A 24,787-nucleotide genomic window follows, 5' to 3' on the forward strand; every position below is an offset into this window, starting at 1 on the left:
TTCCTGGTAGAACATGCCACGCAAGAATGTATAGAGAAGAGAATCCTTCACTCTGCTCCTTCGTATCAATAACCAAATTCTTCAATTCCTAGGTCCCAATGATTTACAAAATCTTTCTATTCAAGTATCCGCCTGTTAAGTGAAAAAACGTTTTTTTCTTTTTTTCAAGCTTTCGTCTATTACACGAAACATCAGTGACACAGTCTTCAACCGACTGTCGTCTCCCAATTAAAAAAAAAAAAAATGTAAATCTTCCTCACATCTGATAACCAGAGCGTTTGCATTCCAGACTTCCATTCCATGAGCGCACTGTCCTTCACTCTCAACATATCTTCCCGTTCTGTACCCAGTGAGAACTATACATAGCTAGCTGACACTGGAGAATTTCAACGCAAAGAAAGAAAGGGCCATCAGTCAGTGTCAGCCAGACAAAAAAAAAAAAAAAAAAAAAAAAAAAAAAAAAAAAAAAAAAAAAAAAAAAAAAAAAAAAAAAAAAAAAAAAGACGAAAGATGTCTCATAGTATTCTAAGTCGCCAAGAGCACCCACAAAACGAGAACCTAACATTCCAACTACGAATTACGGTCTAGTATTCACTCTCTAAGCTGGCCTATGGCAATGTGTGGTAAGGAGTCGAACAGCTGATAGCTAGCAAGCCCTCTGCTGGATTACTTTTTAGAGCGAGTTGAAATCATCAGTTCAATTCGGTATCTTTAATTTCTGATAATATCCATTCTGCAAGTGATTTCCCTAATATATATATATATATATATATATATATATATATATATACATATATATATAACATATATATATACAATATAGAATATATCAACCATACACCTCATCTCTTAAAAAAAGGGGTGGCTTCAGAAACTAGTAGCCTTACAGATCTCAGCAAGCCTGTTAGGATGAATGCTCTTCTCTACCAAGATTGCGACCCACCAAAGTCGATTAACTCTCAATTGGTAACACCACTGCCTAGATCTACAGAAGTTAAATGGGGTTTAACGGAACGTTCCTTCAGCTAACCTACGGCCTACAACTCCGTATTACGAGTCAAAACGAGTGATCGGACCCTTTGTTATAATAGTCACGCTTTCTCTAAAGTATTAGTTTGCTGCATTGTATGTTCGGAGGGAAAATCACCAGATGGGTGTATTAATAACAGTAGTAATAATTATGATAATATTATAGTAGTATAAAATCGTTCTACATCTATTACAACTGAATATCACACACACACACACACACACACACACACACACACACACACACATATATATATATATATATATATATATATTTATATATATATATATGTGTGTGTGTGTTGTGTGTGCTGCTTGACTATGAGTATTATTCAGTTACATATACTTAAGCACTCTTACGAACTTGCACTATATATATATATATATATATATATATATATATATATATATATATATATATGATATATATATATAGATATATATATATAATATATATTGAAACTACTGAAATGATGCAAGTAATGTCAGTCTGCTGAGATGTCAGAGGAGGAGAAAAAAAAACGGTACCATGAAAAAATATGCGATAAAGAATGACATGAAAGAGAGAATAAAAAAAAAACGGAGTCGAACAAAACCAGAGCAATTACTACAGGCCATCTGCCGTATCGGCGTTCGAAGGAATGGCGAAATGACTTCGTTTGTCCCATGAGGATACGAGTCGGCCAAATCTGTTGCAGTTATTCGGGAGGTTATTTAAGCACTCATTGCTCACATTCATAAAGAATAATATTTACTTGATGATGCTCAGTTCATAGATCAGTTAATAGATCTGAACGGTGATTTGTATCGCACTATAACTAGCCTTTCGAGAGTCGCAAGACGGGAGGAAGAGGTTCGAACGAGGGGAGGCGGTCAACATCGCTCTAAATTCTTCTTCTTTACCTATGCGAGAGAGTTCTGTGCGTTTGTGTTTCTTTTAAGGAGACTTCGTCTGGTCAAGCTAGACTTTTGAACTCGTTTACTCACGGGACTAATCAGCTGTTCGGAACCTCTTTTTTGGGTTTCTTTTTTGTTCTACTGTTTTTTCTTGGCTCTGGCTTTCCCCGCTGTGAGATTGGACAAGATTCTAGGTGGTAATTTGCCTGAACGGCTTCTGTTTATGATGCATATATACACAGACATTCACACGTGTCCACACAAACATACATACATTATATATATAATATATATGCACATAATATATATAAAGTAAACAAAGCATTTCAAAATGAATTCTCTTATGTGAAATGCTTGAGGTATTCATTTATATGAATTTATTAGACCAATACTAAAATCTGTCACCCGCTCAGATTTTCACCTATTATAATTCTAATTTGTAAAGAAGGAAAACCACAAGATTATCCCAACAGCAGAATGCCTTTTAAACTGGTAACACATCTACATGACCCTTTTCGCTAAATTTCTTATTCGATTTGATAAAACACTCAGTCAAATGTCATTTGAGAAATGGGTCAATGTTGTGCCATACACTTTGACTGACCAATATAATAATATGATTGCTGGGTTCATTCCTGCAAGAGGCATGAAGCCACTAAAAGATCTGTATTCGATTTTAATCAGTAATGATGACAAATCTGAGAAAGTCAACTGACATGTACAAAGTTATGATGATGAAATAAATGGAAGAAGTGGCAAGGGTCTTATGGAGAAAGAGGGATACTGGCTACCCTACCCAGAATGATTGATCTTTTGAAAGGAGCATACTACATTCTTTGTAAACCTCATCCTCTTCTTTGTTATGATTCAGACTGCCGGACCAGGTAAACTGTCTCTTACAGTAATTTAAGAAGGTTCTCTCTCTCTCTCTCTATCTCTCTCTCTCTCCTTGAATAACGCTCGGTCTAAAATGCTGACACAGAAAAGCATCTTATTTCTAGTGGCATTACGGCTAACTTCGTCTGAAGTTCCAGTAACTTGAACGTGTACATTTTTCAGTTAATGGAATTCTGTTCAAAGCTCATCCAAGGCTGCAAATGCGCGAATCCAATATTTCACTCCAATGAACTGGTTTCACTGACGCATCGGCATGCTTGATGAATTTACTTCCTGTTCCTCATAACAAAGCCAAACACAAACAAACAAATACACGTACACATGTACACACATATAGTATATAAGTGTGTGTTTGTGTGCAATTTTTTTATTATTATTATTATTGACTGACGGTATATTCATCAAACGTACCGAAGCGTCAATGAAATCAGTTCACCAGAGTGAAATATTGGATTCGTGTATTTGCAACCTTGGACGAGCGTTGGACAGGATTACATTAACTGGAAAATATAAGTTGTGCCACTAAAAGTCAGGTCTTTTTCTATAACAACATTTTAGACCAAAAGTTATTTGAGGAGAGAGAGAGAGAGAGAGAGAGAGAGAGAGAGAGAGAGAGACTCAAAATTTGAAGACAGTTTTATTTAGACGTCCTGCAGTCTGAACCATAACAAAGCAGAGGGCAAAGTAGGACAAAGAATGTATGTTAGTACTAAACACAGCAAAGTACATTTGAACTCCTCAAGGGATAATACTAAACGCGGTGAAAAAGTGTAGACGAATCAGTGTTTCGCAGTGTTCAGTACTAGCCCTTGGGGATCAAATGTTACTAAGCGAGTTGCTCACTTCACAAAATCCATAGGGATTTCGTTAAATCCCTGGATTTCACATATTTACTGTAACACACACGCACACACACATACATATGAGTGTTTTCTTCTGTGTGTACAATTATATACGTGTGCACGTGTGTGTATGTGTATTTCTGCGTGAGGACAGTCAAGCAAACATTACGACAGCAAAAACTAGGGAAATATCAGAATAAAATTTGATAATGGAAATAGAATGCAAATGCAAATACAGCAAATTCATAAGTGAATTAATTTACCTACTACTGATAAGAGGTTTGACCTTATTTCCTACTCATCAAGAACCAAATTACCCATTTTTACCTTACATTCATACTAATCTAAATTTGTAAATAATACACAAGAACATGGTAAAAAGTAATAAATTATTACAAAACAAAAAGTAAAAAAAAAAATCTGCCTCATAAGAGTAAAAACAACGGTCTATAAATAGATAAGGAAAGCAATTGAGGAATATGCTATCCCTACCAATGTAGGTAGATGATGCTGAGGGTATCCGTTTCGTGTTGCAAATTAGTATAGATACCACGAGAAATATCCATTTTTGATCATTAATCATACCTCATCAAATTCCAACTATAATAAAAAGATGTAGAAAGAGTGATTAATCAATAAAAGGAAATGATAGTAGAGAGATAACAAAAGCAGTGATTACAAAATCGAGAAGATGAAAAAACTGAAAAGAACTGGAATGGCTGTAATAGTACCAAGACAAGTAATAATATGAAAAAAACCATGAACTTTAATAATAGTAGGATATAAACGAATACTGAACAATTAATAAATTATGAGGACACAAAATATCGTTAATCAAAGGCAGTAATACGACTCTTATCTTGCTAACTTTTGCCTATCACTTTCTTTCTTTCTATGGTACTTAATCATGAAGGAGGCGGTAGGCAAACTTCTTAACAGAGGAAGAGATGTAAATCAGGAAAAACAGAGACAGTGGGAAAATTCCAAAACCTGACAATTGGAGAACGAAATGCTGTATTTTATGGCATTGGGTCATTACTCAAGTTCTTATGCCTAATTTGCTTTGTTTTGTACACATGTGTATCCCTCCCTCTCACGTACGCACACACACACACACACACACACACACACACACACATATATATATATATATATATATATATATATATATATATATATATATATATATATATCACGTCACTGATTAATGCGCCTAGTGTAAACATGGTTCTCACGTGCGACTGAGCGCTTCACATAAACAGGTTCCATTACCTTCATTTTCTCTCGCGAAATTTCCAACGTTTTAAGTACCGCAGTTCACTGGCCGAGTATGTAGTTCATTACCCTCCCCTGGTTTTACTAGATAAAACCTCTCGCCTGACATTTCGTTTCACGCAGAAAGTACCTTCGTTTATTATTGTCAGTGTTTATATTTTTACTGATTAACATATTCTTAACGTGAACAGACAAGTACTGACTATTATTTTTACTCTAGAGGATACATCAGTTATCAAACACACACTTAATAATAAAGTTGTATCGTGCGGCGAATGAGACACACAACCATATATAATGTACACACACACATATATATAATATATATATATATATATTCATATATATATATATATATATATATATATATATATATATATATCACAGCAAGAGGCCGGTACACATCAAAGAATCAGTAAGATTGTATCAATCATTGAATGTTACTCCTGTATTACAATAAAAGAAAACATGAACCATCTACAACCTTTACTGACTGATTTCATATGTGTTATTATAATTTTTACAATAGGCAATGTTGCCATACAATCTTCTCTTAAAGCATAGGCTACATGTTAAGTATACCTTAAACTTTTCACATGTCATAATGATTATTCAATTCGTCGTAAGCCACACGAGTTTAAGAGCTTCCCACAATCACACGTACTGTATACATTTACAGTAACATTCAACAACCCGCACCAGAAAAGCTAACATATGTACAGTTAAAAGACACTACGATATCATTTACTACTTTCAAATTATGCGTTTTGGAAAATTCTGTGTTAAGCAGACATCATGATTCTACTGTTTTTCAATAAATACGAGACACTTTGTGCATTATTTTGGGTATTTATTTTTTCTGAGTGAATTTTCAATGTTGATGTTTCCTATGAATTACTAACAAGCATGAATATATATATATATATATATATATATATATATATATATACATACATCATACTATATATATATATACATATATATATGTATGTATATATATGATAGCCTCCAGAATTTGTGGTCACTTACCTAAACCATGGTAAAATGTCATCTTTTTACGAGGCGTTTGGGAAGCAGGCCAATACACCATCCTGCTCTACGCTTGGGATTCCTTCCAACAGACGACTGCATGCACTGACAATTTATACTTCCATCGGTCTAAACCCTCGAAGGAACTAAACAATTAAACGCCAAAAAGAGGACACTATGTACACTCGAAGGAATATCCTAAATGAGACATTGGGGAGTCTGCTTGCGAACGCAAGCCCAGAGTCTGTCGAAAGCAATCATGCAGACGGGAACGAGACAGAGATTGACGGAGAGATCACAACTCCAACGGTGATAACCCGAGCACACAAGACAGATTCGGCTCTCGTCTGCACACCGCAGCTGCGCCGTGCGATTGGCAGGAGAGCGTCAGTTACACTGACGACTGTGCCTGGTGCTAAGCGCGGTGTGTGTGGCTCTCTCTCTCTCTCTCTCTCTCTCTCTCTCTCTCTCTCTCTGGTCAATTCACCTGCTCGTCTCTTTCTAAACTTGCCTTCTCCTTTTTCTCTCTCTCAGACATTTTGAAATATTCCAGTGGTTCATAAGTCTCCTCTTACTCTCTTTCAGGCCAAGTTTCCAGCTCTGAGAAGTCGAAATCGTTTGCATTTTCCATCCTTTTTCAGACGTTTCTGCTCTCATCTTTCTAAATTCACAAACTTCTCTCTCTCTCTCTCTCTCTCTGTCTCGTTTATTATTTTTTTGAGCTGACACATGACCGTTCCTTCTGTCATACTAAATACACTTGCTCCTCTCAGACCCATTCAAACGCTCTCCTGTCCAAATTAACGACTCTCTCTCTCTCTCTCTCAGATTTGATTTTTCCTCAACACGAATAAACATAGCAACCATCCACACCAGCCATAGGTAAGTGTGCCTGTGCATGAACTACTACGGTGATATCTTGTTTGTTTGCTTGATATCGATCTTATAACAACAGGATCTCAAAATGTCTTCCCAATTAGACCTAGTCATTCTACATTGTGATAGGTTTCTGTGCTTGTTAATGCTGCTGTCACAATAATGGTTCAATCACCAGATCACTTAAAACTTACATTTGAGTGATGGCATAATTTGATGTCTCTACATAACTTCAACTTGTTTCTTGTTTTGGTTTGGAATCCTTTCCAAAGCTCACATCATGAAACCGTTGATTTCTCCTCATAAGCTCCTTTTGTAACCATTTTTTTGGTCTTATGCATCCTATCATTTTGCATAGTCTCTCCAACTTCCCTTTTTTTACAATCACATTGAAGCTACAGAGGGTCATTAATTAAGGCATTCAGAACTGTATCTATCGGTCTAGCGGAGCCTTATTTACTCTCATGCCACTGATAATGATTAAAAAACTGCTTTACATACTTTGGTCACATGTGAAATCAGAATTCAAATAATAATAATAGCAAATTACCGAGAAACATGTATGAAAATCCAGACAAAATAACGAAGGAAAATGTGACAAGGCACATGTAACATGTATATAATGTCAAGTATGCATTTCATAGCTGAACATGTATATAATTGTTAACTTATGTTTTGTCACGTTTTCCTCATTATTTTGTCTCGTTTTCCATATATTTTTCTCGGTAATCGGCTCTTATATATACCATATATATAAATAAATTCTTCTGTTAAAACAGGATGCGTCTCAAGTATAAAGGGCTCATTAAAACACTCTGTTATAAGCTAAGGACTATATTTCGGTGGGATTGATTTCTGTCCTTGATAAAGGTGGAAGTCAGTCCACCGAACTATAGTCCTTAGCTTATACCAGTCTTTTAATGGGCCTTTTCTACTATATATATATATATATATATATATATATATATATATATATATATGTGTGTGTGTGTGTGTGTGTGTGTGTGTGTGTGTGTGTAAAAAGTTTAGCGATTAGAACTCTTAACCTTATCACTGAGAGGGCCACTGTTCGATTACAAGAAGATAGAGAACGATTTAGGAACTTCTCGTTCAGCACAGTTATATCTTTGTTGGCCCAATCGCATTTAGTATCTGGTAGTTAGTCCACTATGGTAGGTCACATACAGATGGCGGTCATTCCAACGCAATTGTTGAAAAGCAGATATAAACACCTACTAGACCTATCTTTAAGAAGAAAAGGCCTATATATAAAGAATTTTTACCGCTGACAGGAAACCACAAAAGGATAAAAATAAATTATTTGAAAAATAAATCGAACTTATATCCTCAAGAAAAATTAAATAAATTACCAAAAGCAAACATCGGTTTGCACAAACCACAGGACAAGGCAACAACCAAGTAGAAGACAGACATTCATCGCACATGGAAAGGGTCAACGTCTCCCCGGCACCCCTACCCCCAACCACACAAGCAAGACTTGGGGCTGGCTACGAATGGACTGACAAATATAGCTTCTGGAAAAGGCGATTCGGACGGTTGAAAAATACGTATTACGTAAGAACTGAGAATTTTGCGGTTACCAAATAAGGAGGAGTTTCAGTCGGCGGTTGGTACATTGCTCTTTGCTATACTGACATAGATTCATGCCAGCTGAAGAAGAAGCCCTCGTCTGCTGCCCCTTTCTCCCTCCCCCCTTACCCTTGCCCACAACACTCCCTCACCCCACCACTTCACCCTTTCTTTCAATTTGCTCTTTCTCACTCGCCATATCCACGTGTTTCTTCTCAATATATCGTTGCAAAACATTCCTTATTGTTAAATGAATAATACTGGGGGTCATTTGCGCCTGCTAATCATGTTCCTCCTTATTACCTTTGTTTCTTTGTTCCAATGTATGTTAATGACGTTGGGCGAACATGAATGTATACGTACAGTATTATACATACATTCGTGTCTTAAGAGTGCGCGCTGTACCCATACAGACATATAGTACATGTAAGCCTATTCACATGTGTGTGTGAAATCAGGGATTTCACGTAATCCTAAGGGATAAGTGAAATGACAAATTCGCTTAGGAACAATCGGTCCCCAGGGCTAGTACTAAACACAGCGAATCAGTGATTCATCTACAGATTCGCCGTGTTCAATGCTAGCCCCTTGGGGATCAAATGCATTTAGAGACATGTCACATATTTACTGTAATATATATATATATATATATATATATATATATATATATATATATATATATATACGTATATGTCTGTCTGTCTGCCTGTGGACTGCATATTCTTGGTTGATTTAATGGATTTATAAACATCCATGCTGAATCATTTGCGTAATTTCCAGAGATCGTTTTCCATAATAATTAAAATGTAATATAACGTTACTCGCATTCGTGTGTGTTTTTGCAAGGCGTTGTATGGGAAAACGCATATACTTAGGTCATAATTATTTTGTATATGGAACTGTCTTTTTTCATGTCCTGTTTATCTTGTTTAAATGAAGTAACACATGTAAAACAAAGCAAATTCACATATCCACACATCCAATGTTTTTAAGTTAATCATATGACCTACATGCGTGTATACATAAACTTACACTTACAGGCAAATAATACGTAATCGTGGCTTTTTTTTTTATCGTATAAAAGTTGCGTGCAAAAGAATTTAACGAAAAGACAAATAAATGAAAAGAAAATAAATTACAGAAAAGAAATGGACAGGTTTTCTTGCATACATAGTTCGTCTTGAACGTTTACAGTCTAAAAATAATCTTAAACCCGTGTAGAGCCGAGATAATAAACACCAGCAAAACCGCAGCCAGTTATAGTCTCGAGGAAGGTCAGAGAGAGAGAAAAAAAAAAAATAACTTCAAGTCCGGAGACACTGGAACTTAAGCCAGTGAGTGACAAGTGAATATTCTCGCGATGGAAATATGTTCCCAAAGTGTCAACGCGTTTAACGCGAATGTTCTCAGTTCATTAGACTAACAGCAACCGTTCTTTGAAGTCTCTCTCTCTCTCTCTCTCTCTCTCTCTCTCTCTCTCTCTCTCTCTCTCTCTTATACATACATATATTTGTATATATGTATATATATACATATATATAGAGAGAGGTGATTATATGATCATCTGTGTATAAGGAGAGATGTTTTGTTACTTTTTAATTAACAACCAGTGAGAATTTCATGTACTGATAATTTCCTCGGCCAAGATAACTGTGATGTACGAATGAGTATGATTAGCTAAGTATACGAGCTTGTATATCTATATGTTTATATGCATGATCGGGAACAGTATTTAGGTCAGCGTGCAACCAGTATGTTAAAGATCCTGTCCTATCGCCAACGCATAGGTATTTATAGCGGTATAGGACATCGCTTGAATGGTAATTCATTCCCCAGCACTCTCAGTCAGTACTGCCATAGACTAATGTAAGAAAAAACTCACAAGAAGAAAATAAAGGCATATCTGGTATACAAAACAGGTATAACACGGCTGAACTAATTATTCAAGAAAACTATGAACTGTAACAGACAAATAACTGGGGCCTGACTAAAACAAAATATGGAGCCTGCCTCAACAGACAAATAAATGGGACCTGCCTAAACAGACAAAGTATAGGGCCTGGCTAAAAAGACAAATAAATGGGTCCCCTGTTTAAACAGACAAATAAATGAGTCCTGCCTAAACAGACAAATAAATGGGTTCTGCCTAAACAAACAAATAAATGGGTCCTGCCTAAACAAACAAATAAATGGGCCTGCCTTAGGGACCGAATGAAGATCAATATGAAGGTCTCCCATCTCCCAAAAATAAATGTGGAGGCTACGTCGAGATGTTAATCTATACTCTAAGAAACGAAGTTTATTAACACTCGTATCTCGCAGGGTAAATCTGTTTTGGGCGGCCAGTTCCTCCAAGGGCGCTATGTTATAACCAAGCTCCATAGATCTCTATAAAACGTCTAGATAAAGACTTAGCTTCCAGTGATTTCTTCAGACTTTATACAAAAAAATTTAACATTGGTAAATTTCCCTCTTATTTTCTCCGCGTACTTTCTTTTACGATCAATTTTCTTTGACATTTCACGTGCTCTTCTCTCTCTCTCACTCAACAAACCAGTCACCGGCCTCCTCCTCTCCCTCTCCCTCTCCCCCAACCACACCCCTCATGACCACCCTTACCCCCAAGCACTTCCTGGCTGCCAAGGACACATTAGAAAGCTGTTGACCCGAAAGGATATAGGGGGCGGGAAAAGTGGAGAGGGAAGAAGAGAAAGGAAAAATGAATGGAGAGGCGAAGTAGTAGGAAGAAGAGATGGGTTGGAGGGGCTGGTGGATAAGAAGGACCTTAGGCAACAGAGATAGGAAAGAGAAAGTGAAAGGAAAGAGGATACGACAGTTGATAATTCTCTTTGTAAACGAATGGGCAACTTCTCCAAAACTTATTGGAAGGTTAAACACACACACAGTCATATATGTATATATATATATATATATATATATATATATATGATATGTATATATATATATATATATATATATATATGTGTGTGTGTGTGTATATATATATATATATATATATATATATATATATATATATATATATATATACATACGTACATACACGCAAGTTAAACTGTGTGGATGAGTGTTAAGTATGGACGCATCTTAACCACTGATAAAACCAGACTGTATGAAAGAAATCATTACATGTAAAAAAAAAAAAAAAAAGAGTAGTAGATAGACAAACAATGAGAGAGAGAGAGAGAGGACATGTAACATAAGCCAGACTAAAACTTTCACTTCTTGTTTCTTGCCAGATCAGCTGATGACCACTGAAGAAAAAAATGGATTCGAACATGACGCCTTCTTTGTCAATATATTCAATACTACACCGCCGGTCTCTGTTTACGCTGTAGAGGTGCTTTGTCCGACATAGTAGTAATCTTACTACTCAGGTATGTAAAACAATTTTTGTTTTTTTGTGAATGTTACTTTATTATATTTTTTATTCGTGACTTCGAGAACTCCCATAAACGCGCTCAATATTCCTTATTCTTTGGGTAACCATGCAATTTAGGTCAACAGTGGTTTACAATGAGATTTGTGGTGTACTTTCAGTAAGCAATAGCAAAACGCTTATTCTTCCGTAATTCATAATTCTGTAGTCTCTCTCTCTCTCTCTCTCTCTCTCTCTCTCTCTTGTTTGGATTTGCCGTCGCACCGAATAATTCATTATTTTAACTTTACATTCTATAAAGTCAAAATAAACCCTGCTGAGTTTGTTTTATGAAATGTTTTGAAAGTCGTCATTAAACTTTATACGTCATTTACTATATCGTATTTCCTTAACATCTCTGGTTTAGTTTAGATAAGTGCATGAATAGTACGCTTGCGCTGTCGACCTACGCATAAAAGGATCATCTAATATTCAAAGATATTAAACATCTCGTTTACCGTTTTACGATGTCTGCAGTACGTGCGTTTTATATATATATATATATATATATATATATATATATATATATATATATATATATATGTATATATATATATATGTGTGTGTGTGTGTGTGTGTGTGTTTGTGTAACTAAATTCCTTTGTTGAAACAGGATACGTGTCAAGTATAAAAGGCCCATTAAAACACTCTGGTTTAAAATTAAGGACTATATCTCGATTGACTTACTTCTTATCAAGCTTGATAAGAGTGGAAGTAAGTATAGTCCTTAGTTTTAAACCAGAGGGTTTTAATGGGACCTTTTATACTTGATATATATATATATATATATATATATATATATATATATATATATAGAGAGAGAGAGAGAGAGAGAGAGAGAGAGAGAGAGAGAGAGAGATACACATATATATGTATGTAAATATGATTATTAATAATGTCATATATCGTGCGGACAGAAGACTAAGTGTAATATTAGTGTATCAGGTATACTTTTGCAGTGCAATTTTTCCTGCTAATTATCAACCAGCACCTTCCTCTTTTCGGGAGACCACAGAGCGCCCGACAAGCCATCACATCACCCAGTTCCCAAGGGGAGATGAGCTAACTCAGGGATGCTTTGAAATTCTCTTCTCGCTTCCGTTTTCCAATTTCACATTAGTAAAGTTCCTCAGTGTGTCTCACTTCTTTTTCTTGGTTCTTTTGTCCTGTTTAAAATTTTTGTCAATATAAAGTGATTCATTTGCCCCATTTTCATCATTAGAAGAAAATAAGATTTTTTTTTATTCCGTAGAGGTGGTATGTTTTTGCTTCGCTTTGTATGTTTGTTTGTTTTTATTAGGATAATTACGCGAAAAATTATGCCCTAGGAGAGCTGTTAATCAGCTCAGTGGACTGGTAAAACTAAGATATACCTAATTCTCTCTCTCTCTCTCTCTCTCTCTCTCTCTCTCTCGTTCCAAATTACTTTCCCTTTCAAAATTTCTCTTTCTTTCTCTTTTATCTCGCCGAAATAAAATAAGAAAAAAAACAGCAAATGAAAGCAGAGGCTTCTCTTGGCAAGAAACTGGAAAAATGATGCTGGCAAAAACGAGTAACTAGGCAATGGCCGACGCTGGTATTTCCGTAGAAAGTGGAAGAAGAGATACTTCTTGGGTACTGCTAATCGGGCCTTCTCTTCTCTGCCAGCTTTCTTTACTTTCTTATTTCATTACCCTGATGGAAATTGATTTTTTTTTTTTTTTTTTTTTTTTTTTGAGAGAGAGAGAGAGATGACCGCTGGAAATCGTTTCTCTTGTCTGGGCGTCCATTTTTTATGCATTTTTCTTGAAATGCTAATATATATATATATATATATATATATATATATATATATATATATATATATATATGTATATATACATGTATGTATGTATATACCGTGATCCACTTACAGTCATTAGCATTTCAAGAAAAAGACATAAAATAGGACACCCAGACAAGAGAATCATATATATGTGCTAAATATGAAATTTTATCACTTCGCCGTGATTCATGTGCACGCATTAAGCTACAAATGTCCTTCAATATCCAATTCGCTCTACCTCGGAATTAACATACCGAAGTATGTATGTATCTTGGTGGAAATGTTATTCACCTCATTTTGAAAATCTGTTATTTCGTCTTCCACTAAAATGTTGATTGATGTGAAGGTATTCAATTATTATTTCTCCAGATATGATTTGGAAATGGAAAAGAATCATGAAGGAAAATACTGAAAGGAAGTACATTTAAATTGACATAAATACAGGAGTTCCTGGTGGGACTAACAGATACGGAGAATGAAGGTGAGATAAGTAAAAAAAAAAAAAGAAAAAAAATGAATGAGAGGTGAGACTGGGAAAGTACGAGAGAAAACGGAAGAAGAAGAAATAACACGGTTCAGGAAAGACGAAGCCAAAGATTCATTAGAAACTGTTGGCAACCTCTGGGAAGGGGCAGCCGTGGCGCCATCGACAACAGCGTTAAATTGGTCTATAGAGAAAGTGTAAATTCGTGAAGATATGAGCACAGACTTTGCCAAATAATGCCAGAAGCAACAAGTTGCTGAAAACCTTGGACGTAAAAACAGTGGAATAACGTAACGCCGTAGCCCCTACATGAAGGTGACCCAATAAGTTCGTAAAGGAGATAACCATTGGTAATTACCAATTAATCGGGCTTAAAAGGCAGTACTAATAATCAGTGAGGGTGAGTTTTTTGGGAGAAGAATTCCCACGTTCTAAATTTGTTTAAGAAGCTTGATCTTCGTCGGGGGAAAAATACATTGTTCTACATACGTATTATATTTAATGCCTGTGTTTAGACAATCCACAGATAAAAATACTGGCATCAATTCTAGCAGAATGAACAAATCGTGTATTATTTGTGCAAAGGAAGAAAAGCCGCAGAACTCGAAATTGCTAACCCAACAGCTGATTTCATACCTAACAGGTGTATTGTCTGATCTGAGCACCTGAACAAATCAAAGAAGATTTTTAACCCAGTTTTTCAAGATCCTTTGACATACCATGGTTTAATTCCTCAAGAATTAGCTTCCGGTTCCTTTTATTCAGTTATGGCCGAAGAGCTACTGCCATGAAACCACTTTCTGAAATGACCATCGCACAAGAAGTAGACAGAAGTGGCCTTGATCGTTGTCACAATCATCTCCCGCTCTGCACCAAGCAACTAGGCCGTATAGCAGAACACTAGCTCGTTCTCTAATCTTCCTCCGATCCCTCCTCCTCCTCCTCCTCCTCCTCTTCCCCCCCTCCCCCCCCCCCCCCCCCCCCCCACACACACACACACCCATCATCATCAGCATCATCATCACTAAGCACCTTGGAATCTTTAGAAGAGGCAGAATCCCGCTTCTTTCCCGAAGAAGAAGAAGAAGATCTCAAAACAGCTTCCTCCGACCGAGAACCTCTGGCGCTACTTGCGCCGACGTCTCTGGCGCACCTTTGCAAAAGCGGAGAAAACCTGGGAACGGCCGGGTGAAAAAAAGAAAAAAACTGGAAAAAGAAGTAGGAAATCTCTGTCTCCACTGACATAATAATTCTTCCAGGCATGAAATGGCTACTCGGGGTGTCCGCCGTGCGTAGAGATAGGAGATAATAAGCAGGAAAAGTGGCTCCGATGTCGATTTTACAGCGGACTATTAGAAGAAGTAACTTGGTCACTGACGTTTTAAGAAACTTGTCAGCTATCATCATCATCATCGTCGTCTTCATAAATGTAGTGTAATTCGTTCTAAGTGATTATCGGTATTATCTCTTGCAATCGTCGTGTTGTTATTGTCACTATGTTTATAAAATAGAAACCGACTTATATATAAAATTATATATATATTTATATATATATATATATATATAATATTTACATATATGTGTAATGTATGTATATATATATATATATATATATATATATATATATATATATATATATATTATATATATATATATATTACACACATGCTCACCGTCTCTGGGCAATGACTGCCGCTGGCCAAGAGAGGCTCGAGCACGACGAGCGGTGATTATGACGAAAGTGACTGCACTGATAATAATGATGGTCGTAGGTTCAGTTGGCCCATTGACATCATTTCCATTCTAGACCTCTTCCAGAATCGAGTCCCTCCTTGCTCTTTTAGCTATTCTTTATTAACCAGTTACTCAGTTCACTCAGTCAATTCTGTATCAAAAAGAATTGTTTTAACCGTGCTTTATTTTTTCTGTATTTTTTTTCACAATTTCTTTACATAAAAAGTCAGATTTATTCTCTTTATGATCTTTGCGTTGAAAGCAACTGATTGATTTCACACGAGAATCCAAAACTACTCGCGACTCACATAGTTTTTATAGTTTCGAAAGTAAATTATTTTTCATTCATCAGATATACGTCCAAAGCCCTTTCGAGAGATGGTCATTTATTATTTAAGAAAAAAATAACATGAGAGAGAGAGAGAGAGAGGAGACGAGAGAAGAGAGAGAGAGAGAGAGAGAGAGAGAGAATAAATGTTCCTTGTCCGAGGTAGAATATTACTTCACTCACAATTTGCGCATATTTCTCTTATACTAATAATAATCCCTTTATATGAAACGTCTATATATTCTTCTGTGTAAAACACCGTTAGTGTAGGGGTCATAAACTCCCCGCATCCAATTGCTGTCTTCTCCCACCTATGTATAGGTATTCATAATCAAAGCGCTATGATGTATGATTCGGGACTTGCTGTCTCGACCTTCGCTTAATTGACTGACATTCTTGTCTTTAATAATAATAATAATAATAATAATAATAATCCATCAAAAAGGACATAACAAGTAAAACCCGTCTCCTTTTTTAATTTAGACTTCATTGCGGAACGTCATGTTATCGCCCGTCGATCGTGTTCGTACTGGCCAAGTAACTATCTGTTATTGTATTTAAACCAAGATCTAGGTTAGTTGAAGCAATGGGCCTTCCCTTCTTCAGAGATAATTCTTCAATGAAGCTGTATTCATTATTATTATTATCATCATCATTATTATTATTATTATCATTATTATTATTATTATTATTATTATTATTATTATTATTACTATTATTCAAAGTTAAGTATACCTTAGTTTAACCTGACTACAGAGCTGATTAACAGCTCTCCTAGAGCTGCCCGGAAGGATTAGATATTTGTTCGTGGGTAGGAACCAATTGGTTACCAATTTCTAATCACTAAAAACAAATTCCTCTGATTCGTCGTTGGCAGAGCCGGGAAGTTAACTCGGGACGCTTATTATTCAGATGGTGAACTCTATTCATATGGAACAAGCCCACCAAAGGAGCCATTGACTTGATATTCAAGCTTCCAAAGAATATGGTGTTCATTTGAAAGAAGTAACAGAAAGTGGGAATACAGAAAGAGGAGATCAGGTATCAGAAAAACATAGAATAACAAATGATAGAACATAGAAAAACATAGAAGAACAAATGATAGAACAGAAAAACATTGAATAACAAATGATAGAATAATGTTCAAATCTTGGTCTGTTAAAATTAACGTTATCACACTCTCTTTTGAAATGAAAGGAAGTGAGAATAGATGAAGCTATGCTCAATAACTTGATGAACAGCAACTTTTCTCAACCCAGCCGAGAGAACTTTCCTCGGCTCATATTCCACCGATTAACCAGTCTCTAATTCCGTATCCATTCACGGCGCTCTGCCGTTTAGCAAGATAAACCTAACGGTCTGATTACCTCTATTTGGTTTCGTTCTGGAGAAAGGAGAGGCATTCTGTCTAAAAGAGGTTAGTGCTGGAACTTTTTTTTTTTTTTTTTTTTCTTATCGCCCTTTCGCTCCCACTTTCACTGGCTGGTTGAGTGATTCATGGGTGGACTCCGTTTTCTATGGGTCCGTTTTCTGTTGACGTGTTTACTTTGAGTACTAAACGACCTGTGATAATATTAAAGGTTTTTGAGCTTTTACAAATAGACACACACATACATATACATATGTGTATTGTATTACCAAATTTGGAAATCGACCCCATACGAACAGTTACTCTCTGTATTAATATGTAGGAACTATATGGATTGTAAAGTCAAAGTTATCTATGAACTGTTGTACTTTTATTGAACATAAATAGACAGGAAATAGCTTTCTTTCCCTCCATGAGATCTTATCTAGTCCGTAATCGCTACCTGAGCTACTGGTTGTCCCACCCAAGCCTGAAGCAGGGTACGTTGATTTGAGATAAGACTAAAAAAAAACAAAAATGCTTATGGCATTAGATTATTTCGTCCATCTTTTTATATCCAAAATGAGCTCTTTTATTTTCTGTAAAGTTTTATTTTTTATTTTATCTTTGTACCAGTGTGTCAATAATTAATTGAAAGCCCAGATTAGATAACCGGGTGTTGTTACAGTCGGTTTTTGGCTGGTTGTAAGATCCAAATCTCTGTATTATTTAACATCGAACTGGATGTGTCAGTTCTGTTTAGCCAGGGTATAACTTTCTTGTGAAGGAAAAATAAACGTAATGTCATGTCATAATCAAAAGGAATATATATATATATATATATATATATATATATATATATATATATATATATGTGTGTGTGTGTGTGTGTGTGTGTGTGTGTTTGTGTGTGTGTGCAATTCATATTATTATGAATCGTCATATTGTACGAGCGACGACATAATGCACCGGAAGAATATTGATTGTAATGAACATCACAATGGCGTAGCGTTTACTGTAACCATAGTGGGAAGAGATAAGCGCTGAATAAAATTCACAATTACCTGTGACCACTTGCATAACAAGCGCATGACAACAAAGGAAAAATAAGGATAAATGACCTTCACTAACTACCAATACTAATTGCCTTACTTTATAATCTGGTCACCCAAAATGGAATGACCTTCGCCTTCCGGACATATGAAGAATCAAAGGACGATAGAGGTCAAACTCATGACGGGAAGGTCATACACTTCAGGAAGTAGGTCGACAGATTATGAGAAAGTCTTGGGAATTGCTGGAGATGACTCTGAACTGCAACTGATGGACAACGCTCACCTACAAACCAGTCGGATGGACTAACAAGTCTTTGAGACAATCTAATCCTTTCAACTCCCTGTAATTCCCGCTCACATCTCCCGATGTAGATGGCCTGGGTTCGACTCCTGACGAGGTGGACATACTACGTATTGGATTATGTATCTAATAGTTTATCGACTGTGGTTGATAAAAGGCAAGCCAGAGAGGAGAATGGGCTTGTCACCTGCATTGCGAAATAAGTGTTGAATATCGAAAGGCAAGTGTTCAGGAGTCATATCGGCCAAGAGTGATATATATATATATATATATATATATATATATATATATATATATATATATAAAGTATAAAAGACCCATTAAAACACTCTGGTTTAAAGCTAAGGACTATATTTCGGTAGACTCACTTCCATCCATATCCCTGCTTGATAAGGGTGGAAAGTGAGTCCACCGAAATATAGTCCTTAGCTTTAAACCAGAGTGTTTTTAATGGGCCTTTTATACTTGAGACGTATCCTATTTTAACATAAAAATTCATTTACACACACAGACATATATATATATATATATATATATATATATATATATATATATATATATATATATACATATGTAATACATAGAGGAGGATGCGTGTAACAAAATATTCATCAGTGTGCATCACAAGACTACTGAAAAAGAGAATTGAGAATATTTAGCTTAATCACGTTCTGGACTCTCTCTAATATAGGAATTCAGCAGCCCCACCCCCCACCCCCCAAACTAAACACAGAAAAAGAGAGAAAAAAACTGACGTGAACAGATCGGATTCCGTCACCCTGAGTGGCAAGACGACAGCGATCGGCCAGAAAGGGAGAGTGAGGCCGCACTTTTCAAGCGAGAGAAAGCGGCAGAAATTAGAAGGCGATAATTACCTTATGCAACCCGCTTGTCATTACTGATAATGATCACCCCTCCCCTCCCACTTCTGTGACGTCACTGTCATAGGTGGGGTGAGTTTTTTACGCTCCGGCGAGTGCTTCTCTCTCTCTCTCTCTCTCTCTCTCTCTCTCTCTCTCTCTCTCTGGGTTTGTGTTTTGTGAAGCAAATCACGGTTCGAAAGGTTGGGATTAAATTATTTGTTGATTTGCCTCTGGGTTTTGTTGAAACTTCAGAGATGAAAACAAGCTGCAATGCAAATCATATCTAAGTGAAACAGATCATTTTGTGCCCACTGTTATAAAAGGAGATAACAAATAATATTCGCTTACCTATTTATTGTAACAGGCCTGAATTCCGTATATTGAGAAACACACATACACATATGAATATATATATATATATATATATATATATATCTATATATATATATATATATATATAGTATATATATATATATATGCGCGTGCGTATGTGTGTGTGTCTGTGTACGTCTGCGTTAAATTCAATACTATTTGGTACAGCGATATTGCTATCATTATCACATTACGCATCCCACTTGCACATGTATAAAAATATATCCTATGCAATTCTTCACCAATACACAGATATATATATATATATATATATATATATATATATATATATATATATATATATATATTATCATCTTCGATACCTCAGCCCCATTCATCACGACGTTACCTAAACACCCAGATCATCGATCAAAGCACAATAAATTCATGCGTAAACCATGATGGACGAATGTCATTACTTTCATTATGAACAGTAATAAATCGCCTGCCTCTTACGCCACAGAATCAGCAGCAGCCATCATCATCAAACGAATAAAATACGATCGAGATGCGTAACAGCAGCAGCTTTCCCTTCGCTGCCGCCGATCGTGCTCTCGTGGCGTGTACAATGTATAGGTGTATGCATGTACGAGTATGTATGTTGAAGTTGTATTTTTCTTAATGTTGTATTTTTCTTTGTAGACCATGTACTTGCAAGGACAGAAGAGATTACTGTCCACTTTCTTTATTTTGTATTATGTCTCTTTGTGGACAAATTTGTACTAATAATTGTATATTTTTTGTCAATGAAATAACTAACTAACTATGTATGCACGTATATATATATATATATATATATATATATATATATGTATGATATGTTGATGTATATGTATGTATGTATGTATGTAGTATGTAGATGTATGTATGTATTCGGGGATTCAGAAATAGTTGTGTTTAAGAAATATGTTAAATTAGGTATGAATGCATTGAAATATTATTGTATTTGATGGGTTAACGAGCATATTTTATATATTTTATATACTATATACTTATCTATATATATATGTGTGTGTATATACATACGTGCATGCGTGCAATATAGCACGCATGACTTTAGCGTATTCGAACACTTTTGCCGATGATAAATTTTTTTGATTATGGCAGCATGTGAAATTTTTTTTAAATAGATATACTAATGCATGTATGCATGTATGTCCAAATATATTCATTAGATCCATATTACACATTGTCCTGAAACTGCTTGACAAACCTGCTTGAAATCTATGCATGAGCAATAAAAGTATGTATGCTACTAGGAGTTCATGTATAGATGGCATATATCGTTACAATTATGTATGAGTTTAGATATCAGTGAAGTTGTTAACAAGAACATTTTGAGAGAGAGAGAGAGAGAGAGAGAGAGAGAGAGAGAGAGAGAGAGAGAGAGAGAGAGAGAGAGAGAGAGAGATTACATTTCCCCGTTTATAATTATTAATATCTCTTGTTTTCATTTATGTAATTGACCTAAATGCCTAGTTATGGATAGAACATTGATTTATACATACAAAAATCAAGACATGCATTTCAGTGTATTCATTATTGTACAAGTACAGTGTATTGTTACTCTTTTGCCTATTTATTCGTTTATTTATGTCAGCGATATGTAGCAGCATCCGATATGGAAAACGAAATAGTAGTTACAGCCAACTGCCAAATTTTAGATGAAAAGATATATATATGTACATGTATATGTAATATTTATGTTTGTGTGTGCGTAAGTGAGAGTTTGGACGTGTATGTGTTTATATTCGTACACAGAAAGTACACACATACATTCACGTACATCTTGTACACGCATCGTGACCAAAAGACACCAAAGCCACAAAGAGAAAGGTGCGAAGTCTCGGAGACAAACAACATTATGATACACTACGCAAGTGTGAAGACAGGCCAGACGAAACTCGGCCTTTACGACGTGGTGCAACAAGAGTCAAAGTCGAAAGACGCGAACGGCGCGGCGGATGACAATAATTATTTAAGGGGGTGACACATCCGTAGATCGAAAACCGCAGGAAGTGTCAAATGATATACGATTTTTTTTTCTTTTATTGTTTTCTTCTTTTTTTTCCAAAAACCTTTTACTCGACAAATGTACCATTGTTCCGGATACGGTCCGGGGTTTCAATTTACCTGCAATTAACCGAAAGTACCTGTAATCATCTACCGCAATGGTCACGGGGTCTACGAATGGCTTGGCAGAATTTTGCAATTTCCTACATTTTTCTTATAAAATCATAATTTCACGTAAAATTTCAGGAGTTTGCTCAAAAAATAGTTTATTCGAATCTATTTTAGGGCTGTACGTTTTTGTACAGTCCCCATATCCCATTTCTGAATGATTTATCTATGTGAAAATCTTCACTTGTTATTTATGAATTTATATTTTGCGTAGCGTAATAAGATTAATAAGCTACTGTTTATGTCGTATTGCAATCGGTACAAGCACATAAATAACATTTAAATAAATAATTAGTTGATTAACAGTAGATATACATACAAAATACATGACACAGTATACATGCATACATACATATATCATACATATATACATAGTTTTTCTGAGTGTCAGAACGCTTTATTTCAACCCATTTTTTTTTTCTGGGGATAGTTTGAGGGAGGGGGGGGGTGGGAGAGCGCCCGGAAATGGGGTAATATTTTTTTTTTTTTTTTTACGAAAATTGTGTAAGTCACTTAATTTTTTCTGTAATGGTGCAAAATAATGTAGTAGATTTTCATACTGACGATATTAATTTAACTGCCAATATAAGCCACTTGGTAAAATTTTGGGTAGCATCAGGATGCCCAGAGATACTAGAAAACGTGTTTGTAGGGCAATGCTTAGGGATACCGACGATCTTGGTATCAATCAAGAACTATAAGAAAAACAAAAGAGAAAAGTCTTGAAAACTGTTTCGAGCCAAGACATCGCGTGTTTCATTTGTCGAACGAAAAGCAAGACAGACCAGGGGCTAAAATGACCAGTTTTTGAGTGGCTTTCTTCGCGTGAAATGATGTAGTACCGTTTTAGCATTTATGGTAAAACTTTGGCTCAGAACTGTTGCGTGTAAGTACGAGCGTGATGTTAAACATCTGGAAGAGGTAAATGGAGCAAAATGGAATGAAAAAGGCAACAAAGTCTATCTTCAGAACGATGGAGACGCAAAAAATTGATCCACTGAACAAATATGTCAGAGGAAAAATATCTTCAACAAAGACAGGATCTAAATAGCAAACAATACGCAAAAATGAGAGAGAGAGAGAGAGAGAGAGAGAGAGAGAGAGAGAGAGAGAGAGAGAAGAGAGAGAGAGAGAGATAATAAAAAAATAGCTTCGCCAGTCTTCAGAAAAGACATTTTAATTTATGACATTTGACGCAGCTATTGTTTTTCTGATTTTCTCGTCCTCTTAAAGACAAAATCAGAATACAATAACGTGAACTCAGATAGAAGATGACGGGTGTGTGTTTTATATTTGTTTATACAAACAAGTAACCAAGAACTCCTTCTAACTTGTGAAATACTGCTGCAACCGTTGTTCGTTCACCCAGAAACATGAACATTGATGACAGTGTCTTTGCACTTTCCTTCCGATGCGAAACATAAGTTTATTAATAAACACTGAAAAGAGTTCAAATACCAGAAGTAAACAGCTGTCCTGATGGAATGACAAAGACCAGTCTTGCAAATTGTTCCGTATCTTTTTACGAAGTAATAAGATTAGACTAATTCATTCATTTTCTCCTCATATTAACTGCAGGTTGCTATCAAATCGTCATGAAGAGAGCGAGAGGAAAGCTTCAGGGACTGCCCATTCAACCTTCAGTTATTTCATGTGGCTCTCTGGTCCTTTTTCTAGCTGATACGTTGTGCTGTATAATTTGTTTTGTTTTGACTGCAGTGTACCATGGCCGCGGTATCTTGGTGAGCGAGTTTTCAGTTATATATACCGTAGGTCTTCATCTCTCTCTCTCTCTCTTCTCTCTCTCTCTCTCTCTCTACTAAATCGGACTTCTGAATCAACATTCCACTTATTTAAATTTAGATTCTCTCTCTCCCTTTCTCTCGCTCTCTCTCTTTTGTACTAAGCCTGACTTCGGAATGCTTTCACTTATTTTAAATTAAGAAATTGAGAGCTGTTTTTTTTTCTCTCTCTCTCTTTCTCTCTCTCTCTTTCTCTCTCTCTCTCTCTGTACTAAGCTTGACTTCGGAATCCTTTCTCTTATTTAAATTAAGAAATTGAGAGCTGTTTCTCTCTCACTCTCTCTCTCTCTCTCTCTCTCTCTCTCCTGTACTAAGCCTGACTTCGGAATCCTTTCTCTTATTTAAATTAAGAAATTGAGAGCTGCTCTCTCTCTCTCTCTCTCGTTAGCCAAGCGAATCACGAAGCGATTAAGTCTCCTGCCTCCGTTCTCAATGAGCTGTGTCGTATGTTTTGTCAATTAATCAGAGTCGTGTCTGTCTTTGCCAAGCAACTTCACTTTCACCAAAAGCGCTTCAAGCTAGATTTGCGATTAACCCTACTTTTTTTAAATGCTAGATTGAGCTAAATCATCTCTTCTATTAAAAACGCTTTTCTTTTTTTCTTTCTTTTTCTTTTTTGGGTGCAGGGGGGGAGGGGATAGGTG

General features: G+C 35.9%; 2 protein-coding genes across 4 annotated transcripts in view; one reads left to right on the forward strand and one right to left on the reverse strand.

The window, feature by feature from the left end:
• The window catches only part of LOC135224490 (serine proteinase stubble-like), a 112,594-nt gene that overhangs the window by 83,592 nt on the left and 4,215 nt on the right, over positions 1–24,787 (reverse strand). The window contains exon 1 of one of the 2 annotated variants that reach the window (XM_064263500.1): positions 5,970–6,357. The exons of the other annotated variant lie outside the window; for it this stretch is intronic. Coding sequence (XP_064119570.1) covers positions 5,970–6,030 — 61 coding nt within the window. The 5' untranslated portion in view covers positions 6,031–6,357. Of the gene's footprint in view, positions 1–5,969; positions 6,358–24,787 lie in introns of those variants that run through there. 2 annotated transcript variants of the gene reach the window in all.
• The window catches only part of LOC135224533 (proteasome assembly chaperone 1-like), a 300,715-nt gene continuing 282,458 nt past the window's right edge, over positions 6,531–24,787 (forward strand). For both annotated transcript variants that reach the window (XM_064263624.1, XM_064263634.1), the window contains exons 1-2: positions 6,531–6,851; positions 11,693–11,830. The gene's annotated coding sequence lies outside the window, so the exon portion shown is untranslated. The remainder of the gene's footprint in view (positions 6,852–11,692; positions 11,831–24,787) is intronic.

This window comes from Macrobrachium nipponense, chromosome 20, assembly GCF_015104395.2.
Source record: "Macrobrachium nipponense isolate FS-2020 chromosome 20, ASM1510439v2, whole genome shotgun sequence".
Classification (NCBI taxonomy): Eukaryota; Metazoa; Arthropoda; class Malacostraca; order Decapoda; family Palaemonidae; genus Macrobrachium; species Macrobrachium nipponense.